We start from the raw sequence: 14,749 nt of genomic DNA, 5'->3' as shown, positions 1-14,749 counted from the left end.
TTCTACCCCAAAATAGCTCATCCATGTCTTTATGGACCTTGCTTTGTGCACTGGTCCAAATCCTTTGGTGGAAGGGGGATTATGAAGTGGGTTTGTTTTTCAGGGGTTGGGCTTGGCCCCTTAGTTCCATTGAAGGGAACTCTTAAAGCGGTTGTATAGTCTTAATTTTTACTTTTACCTACAAGCCTATACAGGTTTAGGAGATATTCCCCTCGCGATGAGCTACTGAATACAGCGGCGTATGCACACGGGATTCTTGGCTACGCCAGACCCTGCCGGAAAGAAATCTCCCACGCGTGGGAGTGACTGTCGCTGCTCTGGCCACTCACAGCGCCGGAGCCGCGATACCTGGAAGACACGCAGAGGGAACATGTCAGCTCCCTCAGCGTGCATCGGCAGAGATGACGGGGGCTCGTTCTAAGGTAAGTATTTCATAAAGAGCTAGTATGCGGTGCCTACTAGCTCATTATGCCTTTTCCCTTGCAGGTCTGGAAAAATAAATAAAAAAACTTGGAGCATGATAAACCTGCTGACATAAGTTTAGGGTTTAGGGATGTCTCCTTGTTCCAACATTTACCTTTTTATAAATAGCTTAGGCTTCCCGAGTAGTTATCTGAAAACTTGCAAACCACAGCCAGTACACGGATTAAAATTATTTAAAGTAAGGACTGTCAGCCAATTGGAATTTCCCCTGGCTCAACTTCAACTTTGAAGTTTTGTTACATAACTAACTTTTAATGAAGTGTGTCCCATTTCTTGTCTAACTGCTACAAATTGTAGAAATTTTCTCACAGCACCAATCTACTGCCACTGCTGCTGCGGTTAACAATAGCTACTGCAAGTGTGAAAGAGTTGCGCCGCTCGCTTTCCCCTTTTTAGCCACCTCCATAGAACTTGTAGAAGTCTTTCCCAGAATGTAAAGTGTTCTGTGATTGGAGGTGGTGGATCTGCCATTCATTGAATGCCTTGTGTTCTGATAAAGAATAGTATGAGTTCTATAAATGGAGGAGGCAGGCGAGTGGTTCATCTCTTTCACACTTGCAACAGCTGATTTAAACCCCCAGAAATGCCATCAAATCATGCTGTAGGGAAAATATTTCTACTGGTATGCAGCAGCCATCTGGTCATGGGACATTCATTACAGGTGAGTTGTGTCTCTGATGCTATATAACAAAAAAATAACGGAACGGTTTCCTTTTAAAACGATATGGTGGTTTTGTACATACAGTATGTTTCTGTCTTTTTGATTTTAGTATCTTGATTTACTTGTACCTATAGATTTGAGATGACATCTGGTCTCAATACAGACAGTTTGGGCTAAAGTCACATGTCCATGGTTGTCTTGCAGACACAGCCAACAGAAATAAAGAACTCAATAGCATAAACAAGAATGCTAGGTCAATCAAATTTTTCTGCCATTTAGTAGGCACCAGTGCAGTCAGGTGGCAGCATGGGGCATGATCATTGCCAGTGGATTTTGGAGGGAGGTCTAAGCAGTGGTAAATATAGTCATAAGAGGGTGGAAAAAAAAAAAAGTGAAAATGTAGTCTGGAGCAAGTCTTCTTAAGGGCTTATTCACACCAGTTATGATGTGTTATGCTCTGTACAATTCTGTCAGCGTGCAATTTTTTTTTTCTTTTAACTTTAGTAAAATGTCGTAATTGACATTTAATTCAACTCTGAACTCTAGTTGTAGCATGATGTGGTGTCATGCAGTGAAGCGAGTTGTTGCATCTGTACGCAACGCCCACCCACCACACCATATGGTGTGAACAAGGCACATGGAAAACAATTGTTTTCAGTGTGCCTCTGTATTGTTCTAATTTTTTTTTCAGGTATTTTATATAGCACTGTCAATTTATGCAGTGCTTTACACACATTTATTATTCATTCACATCAGTCCTTGCTCACATTCATACATACACATACTGGGGCCAATTTAAGCACAATCCAGTTAACCTACCTACATGTTTTTGGAGTTTGGGTGAAAACTCGCACAGGGAGAACATGCAGTTTCCAGGCAGGTAGTGTCATGGTTGAGATTCAAACCAGCGACCCTTTTGCTGCTAGGGGGAAGTCTTCTATGCTGATCAACTCTAACCTACATGGTGGGAAAGAGTCCTTTCAGTATATTTTAATCATTTGACTGTTGATGCTATAAAACAGAGTGCAATGATGATAATCTAAATGTGGATAGTCGTGGAATATCAGACCTTATCTATCACTGTTAAGTTAAAACTTGTGTTTTTGTTTTTGTTTTTTTCCCCTCCTTTGTAAAGGATTTGCCTAGAAGTGTACAGTATGTGAAGCTACACACGGCAGGTCTCAAAATCCCAGATGATGCAACAGTCCACCAGTTCAAGAGACTTGTCAGACAGTTTCTTTTTGCCAATGAAGATAATGGTAAGTTGGCCTGCTTTCACTTATTTCTTTGTGTTCACAGACGTTAGTGATTAAAACTGAATATTTTATATTGTGACCTAATTATTGCACTGGAGCTATTTATCAGCTCTGAAAACTTAAACCAGAATTATAGTTTACTTTTTATAGACCATTAACTACTTAAAGACCAAGCCTCTGAGATTTGGTGTTTACAAGTTAAAAACATGTTTTAGTACTAAAAAATTACTTAGAACCCCCAAACATTTATATATATTTTTATATTTGTATATTTATTTATTTTCTAACACCCTAGAGAATAAAATAGCGGTCATTGCAATACTTTGTCATGACTTATTTGTGCAGCGGTCTTATAAGCACACTTTTTTTTTGGAAAAAATACACATTTGTTTTCATTAAAAAATAAAGCGGTAAAGTTGGCCTTTTTTTTTTTTCATACTGTGAAAGATAATGTTACACCGAGTAAATTGATACTCAACATGTCATACTTCAAAATTGTGCCTGCTTGTCAAATGGCGACAAACTTTTACCCTTAAAAATCTCTATAGGTGACGTTTAAAAACATTCTACAAGTTGTCTGCTTTGAGTTACAGAGGAGGTCTAGGGCTAAAATTATTGCTCTCGCTCTACTAATCATGGCAATACCTCACACATGCGCTTCTGCGTCTGAGCTCACCCGGATGGGGCGCATTTAAAAAAAAAAAGAAAATATTTTTCTTATTTTACCTTTTTATTTTTACACTGTTCTTTTAATGAAAAAAAACAAAAAAAAATTTCACTTTTATTTGGTCCCCTCTGACAGTGATGCAGTGGTTTGCCAGGATTAGCGATATACAGCGTATGGAATGACTAACGGCTGCTATAGGGGAAAGAGAGGAGGAACATAGTGCGCAGTGGTCACATTGGGATCTGTTTCGATATTCAGACAACTACAAATCCTACACATAAACAGGCAGTGTCTTGGGGACAATGGGGCCTTGGGTCGGTGGCCTCGCCGGGGCTTCACCTTTACCTCCTACCTCCCCGTCCTTATTCTTTCTTATAAGCTATCCCCTCTTTTCTCTTGCGACACCATGGGTGTCGATCCTCTTTCTTCTCCATAATAAAGGAATGTAAACATCCCTTGTAATAGAAAAAAAGCATGACAGGACCTCTTAAATATGAGATCTCGGGTCAAAAACCTCAGATCTCATATTTACACTAAAATGCAATTTAAAAAAAAAAGTTGCTTTAAGAGCTTTAGGTGGACCGATCATGGAGGCACTAATCATACCAATGGAGTTTCGTTTTAAAGTGTATTTCCGCTTTACAGTCAAATGTGAGAAACCCTCAACATGCTTGTGTTCCCACTTTCTCACAGCATACCTAAAAAATAGAAAAAAATATCTTGAATTTCTATGTCATGTCTATGTTTAGTGGACAAGCTGAGGTACTTTTTTATTTTTTATTTTTTTCTATGCATTAACATACCCCCCACCCACCAGAAGACACCAGCAATTGGCTGAAAATGCTGATCAGGTGCCGATCGGCAGACCTTTTCCGTTCATGCTCCTTTGACAGAAATGGGCTGCTTTACACACAGGCCGAATGTCGGTCAGTTTCTATTAAACCAGCCTATGCTGCCTGATGTTTGGCCTGTGTGTACGGCCCTTTACCATTTGTTAGGACCGACTGTGTTCAGTTCTAGTTTACATCTGATAATGAAGCTGTCATCACAGTACAGACTGAGTTTATGGTGTTAAACTTCCCCACCCCCTCCTTTTCCTAGAATAAGAAAGCTAGGTAGAATTTGTAATAGAGATATACTGTATAACCTCAGCATTGTAATGGCAATACAAAAAATTGTTCTGTTTGACAATCCAATATAAACCTGAAAAATCTCCTATGCTGTGCGTGCTGCCTGTCTGCGGGGCATACCTTTCCACAACCTACATGCTTTGTACCATCTCTGCTTATTCTTTTGGTTTACTTTGTTTCTAATGACTACATGTTCTATGGTACCTTGCTGCCTGTAGTGATGTGTGATTCCTGTAGTGACTGCCTCCTCTCAGCACTTCTGTAGCTTAGTATTTCAGACTCTGTAGATATGACACTGCCGTGTCACACATTTCGGTTTCTCAAGCAGTTAGAAGTGTTGCCATGTAAAAAAAAAAAAAAACTACTGAATTCATCAACTAAACATCTTGCATGATTTTTTTTTTTTTTTTTTTTTTTTGTGGCAGATAAACTAATTGGTGTCCACTGCACAACTGGGATTAACAGGACAGGATATCTAATTTGCAGGTAAATAATGCATAGTTCTTCAAAATGCATCAGTTTTCTTTTTCATTTACAGTTAAAGCTGAACCAGGCAAAATAAAAATCCTCCCTTGAAGTGGGGCTGCCCCCACATACTGCAAGGGTTGAATGCTTGTTTAGTCCATAGACCTGCACTGAACACAAGATTGCCATGGAACAATCCACCACTGTCGCCTAAGGGAGAAGGAGAGAGCCGGCAGCTGCTGGAATAGAGGATTCGTCAAGGAAAACTGCTTTTCCATCCCCCAGGCTTAAATAAGCATCCAAGCCTTGCAGTTTGGTGGCAACATTATGCAAGGGAGGATTTTTACTCTCCCTGGAGTTATGTTTTACAGTCTATTTAAGCCCAGAACCAGAGTTTTCATATATTTAATTTAACAGTCCTTAGATGTGGTGGGTGTTTTTTTATTTTATTTATTTTTTTTTTTTTTCCCTCCCCATTTCGCCCTAGTGATCCCAGTTCCTGTCAATGGGATGAAATTGCTCACTACAGAGGAAGAGCATTTTCTCTCTGGGACAGGAAGTGATAAAGCACATGAATGATTTTTACAGTTGTCACCAGAACAGGCGAGTTTGAATCTTCCCTTGGGGAGACCGGTTCTTGTGACAATTGTCTAAGCGGCAGTATTTCCCTCACTTTCTAGAGGTTTTCGCACAGTTCATGTTGGGCCTTCAAGGCATAATGTAAAGGAAATGTCTCCAAAAGGACACAGACCACAAAAAGTTAACTGGAGTCACTGCAGCACAGAAGGTTTTTCACTTTAATGCATAGAATGCATTAAGGTAAAAAACCTTGAGGTTTTACAACCCCTTTAAGGCCAGAGAACTTTTCTCATCTCCATAACATAGGACAGAAGTCTTTAGTGCAAAATTGAACCTAGTCAAGCTTGATAAGATAATTTAAGATAGTACTGCAGATCACACAAAACACAATTAGATTTTCTGTAATGTATTAAAAAACACTTTCTAACAAAATAAACCAACATTTTAGCTGAATAAAACAAAAGGGAGCAGACAAAATTAGTTCACTGACTAGTTTTAAATGCGACTTTGTTGTCATTTTCAGGTACTTGATAGATGTAGATGGATGGCGACCCCTACATTCAATTACCGGTAAGTGTGATTGAGATCCATGCTATTTTCACCTCCATTGCAGGTCTCTTTCATGCCTAGAAAAACAAAGGTAGCTGTCAATGCTTTAGCTGCCAGCTCTACATGGGAATCTTATCAATTTTAAATGTATATATTATGTAGACAAAAACTCACCCAAGCTCTACCACATGTTTATAGGATGATGAGCTGAATAACGGTGCTCAGGCTATGGTGTCCCATACATCAAAATTGCAGAAAGAATGCTGGTAACTCGATTGCTTCCTAAATCTTTATTGAACACAAACAGCAGTGCAAAATCAAAGGCTAAACTATATATTAGTGCAACGATTTCACTAACATAACCCCTATCTATATCGGTGCTTTCAAAAACCTTCTAAAATCACTATATAATAAGTCATTTGTACAATTCCTTAACTACTTAACCACTTCAATACAGGGCACTTTCGCCCCCTTCCTTCCCAGCCCAATTTTCAGCTTTCATCGCTCTAGCGCTTTCAGTGACAATTGCGCGGTCATGCTACACTGTACCCAAATTAAATTTTTATAATTTTGTTCGCACAAATAGAGCTTTATTTTGGTGTTATTTATTCATGACTCCGTTTTTTATTTTTTTGCGATATAAGCGCAAAAAAAGCGGAAATTTGGAAAAAAAAAACTATTTTCTTTTTTCTATTTTAAAAGAAATCCAATAAAATCAAATTTTGTCATAAATTTAAGCCAAAATGTATTCTGCTACATGTTTTTGGTAAAAAAAAATCCGTTAAGTGTATAATGGTTTGTGTGATCACGGACATATGTACGCAAATGATCATGTACATATGTGTGCAGGTGATCACGTACATGTGTGCAGATTGGGACATGTGATTTTAGTGGGACACATGTGGGGGACATGTTTTTATTATTAGGGACATGTGTTTTTATTATTTGGGGACATTGTGTTTATACTGTGTGGTGTGTTGTGTGTTTACACTAGACTGATGATCAGTGAGTATGAGCTGTAAAAAACAGCTCATACTCAATGATCATCAGCCGGCTGCAGCGATCTGCTCTCCTCTCCTCAGCGATGACTTCTGTGTGAGGAGAGGAGGAGCTGATTGCCTACCAACCGGCTGTTTACATCACATGACGGCCGTGATTGGAAACGGCCGTCATGTGATCAGGAGGTCCAATCACAGAGCCCTCCTGCCGATCTGAGATGCGCCGTGTCCGGGTGACACGAGCACATCGGGATCGCGCCGCTGCGCGGGCACGCACGATCCCGCTCCTTCTGAAGGACGTTCAGGAACGTCCTATCAGAAGTAGACGGCTCCCACCCGGCCAATGCACATATAAGTGGTTAAGGACCGAGCCTCTTTTTTTTACACTTGTTGCTTACAAGTTAAAATCATTTTTTTGTGCTAGAAAATTACATAGAACCACCAAACATCTAATATATATATTAATATATATATATACATTTCTAACACCATAGAAAATAAAATGGTGGTCATTGCAATGCTTTCTGTCACACAGTATTTGTGGTCTTACAAGCACACTATTTTTGGAGAAAATACACTTTCTTTTAAAATAAAAAAGACAACAGTAGTTAGCCCAATTTTTTTTTATATTGTGAAAGGTAATGTTACGCTGAATAAATTGATACCCAACATTTCACGCTTCAAAATTACGACCGCCCGTAGAATGTTTAAAAATGTATACAGGTTACCAGTTTTGAGTTACAGAGGTCGTCTGGGGCTAGAATTATTGCTCTCGCTCTAACGATCGGGACGATACCGCACGTGTGGTTTGAACACTGTTTTTTAATATGTGGGCGCTACTCGAAAATACTGGGTTATAGCCGCTAGCTGCTGCCTTAACCCCGGTATTTAGTGTCAAAGTACTGACATATGGGTACGTCGTTTTGCTTGCAGTGGTTCATTTGCCATCCTTTACTTCCCCACTTGGTGGATCTTTGACCTGGAACAAGTGGTGCATATTGGGTGGTGATGCGCACATGCTGTTTCTATATTGTATTATCATGTATAAACCCTACCAACTGTAGTTGTGGGTGATATTTTGCATGGGTTGAAAAAAAGAAGCAAGTCTGTCTAGTTCAACCAACAGAAAATAAATACACAAGTAGAAAACCTCTATATACAGATTCCTATACCCCTAGTTGATCCAGAAGAGGGTAAAAAATCCCTTTTTAAAGCATGGTCTCGTTTGCTCCAGCAATGTTAAAATATACTTTGCATTTTTTTTAACCCCTTCCAGCTTACAGTACGCATATAGGCGGCCTTACTGCATGTTTTTTTTTTTTCTGTGGGGCCACATATGTGCATATTTTCTTGTGCTGGAAGTGCTCACACAGCGCGCTCCCTGCACAGAGATCAGGAAGACTCACATTTCCAGGTCACCTGATCACTGTGATGGCCTCTGAAAGGCTATCACGGTGATCAGTCATGGGAAGCCCACCCCTGCTTCTCGATCGAGAGAGAGAGAAACGTGTGTGTGTGTGTGTGTGTGTGTGTGTGTGTGTGTAAAAAAATAAAAATAAAAAAATCTAGGGTCAGTGCCAGGGTTAGTCTTTGGGTCAATTAAGAGTCAAAGGTCATGGTCAGTATATTTTGGGCAGGATTAAAAGATTGGTGTGTTTTTAGGTAGGATAAAAAATAAAACAAAATGCACACTATTGTACTGTACTACAGGTACAAACAACAAATATACATTATATATGGTATCGCTGCGATCATCTGGGGAAGGAGAATTTATTTTGGGTTATGGTAGGAACAAGAAACATACAGCTAAATTTAAAACATATATATATTTTTTTCTTTTTACTATTTTGGCCGTTTTCCTTTTGATTATTAAAACAATTTAGGAGATATCCATTACCATTTACCAGCAAATGAAAGCCCGATTTTTCCTGAAAAAAAAAAATAATTTACCTGGACGCACAAAGTAGTTGTGATAATATGTACGGATTTACTAACACATGGTCAGAGTTGCAAAATTGTGTTTATGCATTAACATTGTTTTAACCCCTTTGCTCCTAACGGTAAAAAAAATCTGCTTCCCTGGCTAGAACTAGTTCTTAAAGTGGAAGTAAACCCATTAAATTAACAGTTTAAAAAAAACAGTTACATTCCTGGCATGCCAGGAATGTAACTGTCACACTGGTTGTGCTCTGAACCAAACTGTTAAACCATCCAATGGCTGTTGTCATAACTGATCACATGTGCAACAACATGGCAGTTGAAGATTAAACAGAGGTCAAGATGGCAGCTTCCTTGGCTGAAAATGATAGGAGGGTTTACTTCCACTTTAAGGGAGTCTTTGCCACATTTTCACAGCTCTTCCGGTGAAGAAATCTTCCTGTATGAGTAGATGGAATCCCTTTTCCTCCAGACAAAGAGAGCCTTTGTAATGACCTTAAAGTGAATAACTACACTACATACACTATATCAGTGATGGCAAACCTTGGCACCCCAGATGTTTTGGAACTACATTTCGCATGATGCTCAACTATATACACTGCAGAGTGCATGAGTGTCATAGGTAATGTAGTTCCAAAACATCTGGGGTGCCAAGGTTCGCAATCTCTGCACTATATGGACCACTTATGTATTTATACATGGCAATCATTACCCCCTTAATTGCCCTTTCTCAGGAGAGAAAAGATTCAATTCAGCTAATCTTTCCTCAGCTGAGCTTCTCCATGTCTCTTATCAGTTTGGTTGCCCTTTTTTGCATGTTCTCCAGTTTCCCCCCGATATCCTTTTTGTGAACTGGTTTTTACAGGGGCAAAATAAGGTGCCTATCTGTTGTCTATACCTCCTTTTTAATACAAAGAAGTGTCAGAGTTTAGAGTATGAATCATTATTCATTACTCTTTAAATACGTTTTTTTAGCCCCTTATTCCTATCCAGTTACAAACTGAATTTTCTAAACCTATTAACTTTATAATGGAATTTTGGATTAATGCTAACTAAGCTTAACCACTTCAGCCCCAGAAAGTTTTACCCCCTCAATGACCAGGCCATTTTTTGTGCTACGGCACTGCATTATTTTAACAATTGCGTGGTCGTGGGATGCTGTGCCCAAATAAAATTTGTCCCCCCCCCCCCCCCCCCCCCACAAATAGCAAATAGAGCTTTCTTTTGGTGGTATTTGATCACCTCTGCGGTTTTTATTTCATTATTATAAAAATTGTAAAAATTTCTTGTATCCAATTACTTCATCAATTTAGACCAGGGATATGCAATTAGCAGACCTCCAGCTGTTGCAGAACTGCAAGTCCCATGAGGCATAGCAAGACTCTGACAGCCTCAAGTATGACACCCAGAGGCATGATGGGACTTGTAGTTTTGCAACAGCTGGAGGCCCGTTAATTGTATATCCCCGATTTAGACCAATATGTATTCTGCTACATATTTTTGGTAAAAAAAAAAAGAAAAAAAAAATCTCAATAAGCTTATGATTGGTTTGTGCAAAAGTTATCGTGTCTACAAACTAGGGGATATTTTTATATCATTTTTCTTTAATTTTATATTCTAGTAATGGATCAGCGATTTTTTTGCTAGACTGCGACATTGCGGTGGACAAATCGGACACCTAACTGAGAATTTTGGCACTTTTTTGGGAACCAGTGATATTACAGTGAACGGTGCTAAAAAATAAAAAAATATTCTCTGATACTGTATTGACAGGGGCAGGGACAGGGTTAACTATGTGCAGGGAAGGGGTTAACTATGTGCCTAGCTGGTGCTTGCTAACTGCATGGGGGTTGCTTTGACTGGATGAAAACAGAGATCAGTGTTCCTGCTTAGCAGGAACACAAGATCTCTATCTTCTCCCCTGTCAGAATGTTGATCTGCCTTGTCTACACATGCAGATCGCTGTTCTGCCTCTCTGGGAAAAGATTGTGGACCCACTGATTGGCATTCCCTGTGTCTATTGCTCGAAATGTTGTACATGTACGTTTCACGTAATGGAGCCAGCCTGCCACAGTACAAGTGCGGCTGACAATTGTTCCCTCCCGCTATCTGTGTAAAATGTGTATTCTTGCCTATTTTTAATCCACTCTGGTCTGGTCATGTGACCACACGGGGTTGAGGAGGGAGTGCCAACAGGGACCTGGGAGCCTGGGTGACATCCATAGCTCCTGATTTCCCAGCCAATGTTGGATGCTCCCTTCTCTCTCCTGCAATCATCACTCATGGACGCAGGGGATCGCGTGACTGGAGTAGACTAAAAACAGGTAAGTATACACTTTTTTTTACACAGGGTAGGTAGCGACAAGGGAGAGGGAACATTTTTAAAGCATTAGTTCAGTCACATGTTACAAAACTTTTGGAAGTGAGCAGGGGATAGTCTTCCCGCCAACCTTGCCACCCCGCGCACACGCGCTGCCACAATCAAAAGGAAACGTGGCACGTCCGACTGTCATTCATTCACAGTGCTCTGTGTATAAATGAACTGTAAGTCACGACTTTCTTTGTAGCTTCGTTTTGTAGTTCTCAATGAACTACCATGGCGCTGTTGTTCGATGTGATAGTTCATTGATTCTTCCCATCAGTGTGAAACTTGCCATACAATGTACAGGGCAGACAGCTTACACTGATAACCTGTGGGAGGCCTGCGTGGCACCCACGATCTGCTGATTGCTGGTGCAATGCTTTCCAAGCTCCCAAAACTAAAAATATAAAATGCACATTTTTTTTTTACTTGCAAAGAAAAATGTGCATTTCCTTTTTTTTTATTTTTATATATATATATAAAGATGAACCTATTCTTTTATGCATGTTTTTGGCTGGAATTCCACTTTAACTTACACTTTAGCCACATGTGGGAAAGGGTGTAAAATGCTGTCCTTATCGAAGTTCTTACTTCCTCATAAAGAGAGATCAGATTTGTTTGACAACTTTGGTCTTTCATGAATCCATGCTGACTATTGCTTAAAATATATTTTTCTAGCAAAAATCTGTGGTCTTTTTATCAAACGTTGCAGTTATTTTAAACTAACTGGCCTGTAGATATTTAATAAAGACTTTGATCCCTTTTCAAATATAGGCACCACATCAGCATTGCATCATATTGTTGTGGGTGTAAATATTTTTGGTTCTGTACTTGCTACTTTTGTGGAAAATATGCATTAGGAATTGTACACATGATTTTTTTTAATGTATTCTAGTAATTTTTGAAGGTCTTTGGGAGCGCTGATATATCGGTAAATCACTTCTCACCAACTACAATTAGGAGAAATGTTTCTTTTTTTTTAATTATGTAAAAATGGTTCACAAAAAACTAATGCTGACATGTGTTTTAGCTTTTGCGAATTCCCGTGGGCATCCAATTGAAGGAGCAGTTTACATTGAGGATCTAATTAAAGGACCTATGCGAAGGTATGAACAATTTTCTCTGTATTTTCATTGTGTGTAAGAGAAAAAAAGTAAATATACACAACGTCTTCTTATAGACACTTGGGGACATATGAATAAGGCAGTGAATGTGACTTGAAAGTTTCAGCAAATATTTACTGGCGGTGAATCAATAATTGACAATAAAAAAGGCATGCACTAGTAATGTTTGGTTAATGTCAGATTAGGTGCTTTTTGATTGGACTGGACAGCACCCATGTGAAAGGGACCTTAGATATGCTTTTATATAAATGATCTTATTTGTGTATACACTCACCGGCCACTTTATTAGTAACACCTGTTCAATTGCTTGGTAACACAAATTGCTAATCAGCCAATCACATGGCAGCAACTCAACGCATTTAGGCATCTAGACAACTTGCTGAATTTCAAACTGAGCATCAGAAAGGGTATTTAAGTGACTTTGAACATGGCATGGCATGGTTGTTGATGCTGGTCTGAGGTATTTCAAAAACTGCTGATCTACTGGGATTTTCATGCACAACTAACTAGGGTTTACAGAGAATGGTCCGAAAAAGAGAAAATATCCAGTGGCAGTTTTGTGGACGAAAATGCCTTGGTAATGTCAGAGAATGGACAGACTGGTTTGATATGCTAGAAAGGCAACAGTAACTCAAATAACTACTCGTTACAACCAAGGTATGCAGAATACTGTCTCTGAACGCTCAACACATCGAACCTTGAAGCAGATGGCCTACAACAGCAGAAGACCACACCGGGTGCCACTCCTGTCAGCTAAGAAAAGGAAACCGAGGCTGCAATTCCTACAGGTTCACCAAAATTTGACAATAGAAGATTAAAAAAAAGTTGCCTGAATTTGGCGTAAACCTGAAAGCATGGATCCATCCGGCTTTGCAGCAACGGTTCAGGCTGGTGTATAATGGTCTGAGGCATATTCTCTTGGCACAATTTGGGCCCCTTTGTACAAACTGAGCATCGTTTAAACACCACGGCCTACCTGAGTATTGTTGCTGACCATGTCCATCCCTTTATGACTACAGTGTACCCATCTTCTGATGGCTCCTTCCAGCAGGATAATGCACCACGTCACAGTTCAAATCATCTCACCACTGGTTTCATGAACATAATGAGTTCACTGTAAAGTAAATAATAAGGATTGAAAACAAAAATCTGAATTGTTGGAGAAAAAATAGCTATCAGCACAGGTCAACAGATACCAAACTATATTTACACATAAGTGCAGCGCTTGCTATAATCAAACAAAAAATATAAGTGTGTGATTACAAATAGTGATACAAAACAGTCCATAGAGCAATTCCGATATAAGTAACTAATGTGTGAATAAAACTAAGAAGTCTACAAATGTGTAAAAAGCAGATTATACGTCCCAAATTGACTCCAAGAAAGAGCGCTAAGCAGGCAAAGGCTCCCAAACGCCCAGTGGAAGTGAAGGTAAAATTGGCTTCTTGCCAAAAGTTATTAGAATCTTTTCCATTCCATAGCACACTGCTGTGGAATGGAAAAGGTGATGGAACACTAAAAAAGGCCCCCATATAATGAGGAGTTGAGGAGCCGTGAGTGTGTGAGGATGCTAAAATCAGTGTGGATTAATTTTGGGTTTACACCTCAAAAGTGGTGTTTGGCTTTTCATTGATTTGAAAGCCAACAAATTTTGGTAAGCAGCCAATTTTGCTTTCACTTCCACTGAACTCGCGGGGAGTGGGTGCCCTGCGGTCATCGTGCCTGCGTCAGCTTGGGACACGATGCGGGAGCGTGTGCATGCCTGCTGCGTTATCTTAAAGGAGCGGTGTACAGCTACTGCGATTTGCTGAGCCAACCTGCCACAGTATAACTGCGGCGGCTGGTCGGCTAGTGGTTAAAGCGGTAATAAATACATCAAGAATGTAATATGTTAGAGCTTACTGATCATTACATATAGTGGCTGCATTCCTTTTCTCTTTTTTAGGATTTTTACCCTCTATTTTCACCTGATGATCTAGCTAGTAACACACCACCTGAATTAGAGTGCCCCCCACCCCCACTCTGGATAAAGGCGCAACAGACACCTTTTGGACAGCAACATTGTTAACCTAGAGGGAAGGAGAGTGTTTAGACGCACTAACAAATTGAAGCCAAACTTCAGCTAACACCTTTTTAAGCAGTTATAGCAAACATTTTTTTTTTTTCCCCTTTTTGGGGTAAATGTTTTAATAAATAAAAGCTAATCATTGTAAGCACCTCTGTCAGCAGTAGTAAATGGTTTGCCTCATCCCTCTAACTGCTACATCTGAATCCGGGCTTGTTCCTTTGAAGAACAACAGACTTACTGGCCAGATCACCAGGTGAAAGTGAAAGATAGCATAAAAAAATGAATGCAGCCATCACATCTAAGAACTAAGAAGCTGCAGTATAATGTTTGCTTTTGGATTTAAACCCAGTTTAAATGTTTTTGAATGGGGAAGGGTTGTATTTTAAAATGAAGTTTAACTTTTAATCTGAGTTTTATACAAATTGAGTGCATCTAGATCTGTGCTGAATCTCGGGTTAGGTTCACACCT

General features: G+C 39.6%; 1 protein-coding gene across 1 annotated transcript in view; it reads left to right on the top strand.

Annotated features, from left to right (window-relative positions):
* LOC143930694 (uncharacterized) overlaps nt 1–14,749 on the top strand; it is a 67,632-nt gene that overhangs the window by 42,918 nt on the left and 9,965 nt on the right. Inside the window, exons 4-7 of the mRNA XM_077455231.1 lie at nt 2,280–2,403; nt 4,623–4,683; nt 5,765–5,811; nt 12,119–12,194. Coding sequence (XP_077311357.1) covers nt 2,280–2,403; nt 4,623–4,683; nt 5,765–5,811; nt 12,119–12,194 — 308 coding nt within the window. The remainder of the gene's footprint in view (nt 1–2,279; nt 2,404–4,622; nt 4,684–5,764; nt 5,812–12,118; nt 12,195–14,749) is intronic.

This window comes from Lithobates pipiens, unplaced genomic scaffold, assembly GCF_037356315.1.
Source record: "Lithobates pipiens isolate NorthernLeopardFrog02 unplaced genomic scaffold, aLitPip1_a1.2 Scaffold_25, whole genome shotgun sequence".
NCBI lineage: Eukaryota > Metazoa > Chordata > Amphibia > Anura > Ranidae > Lithobates > Lithobates pipiens.
This window is presented reverse-complemented; position numbering and strand designations above follow the sequence as displayed.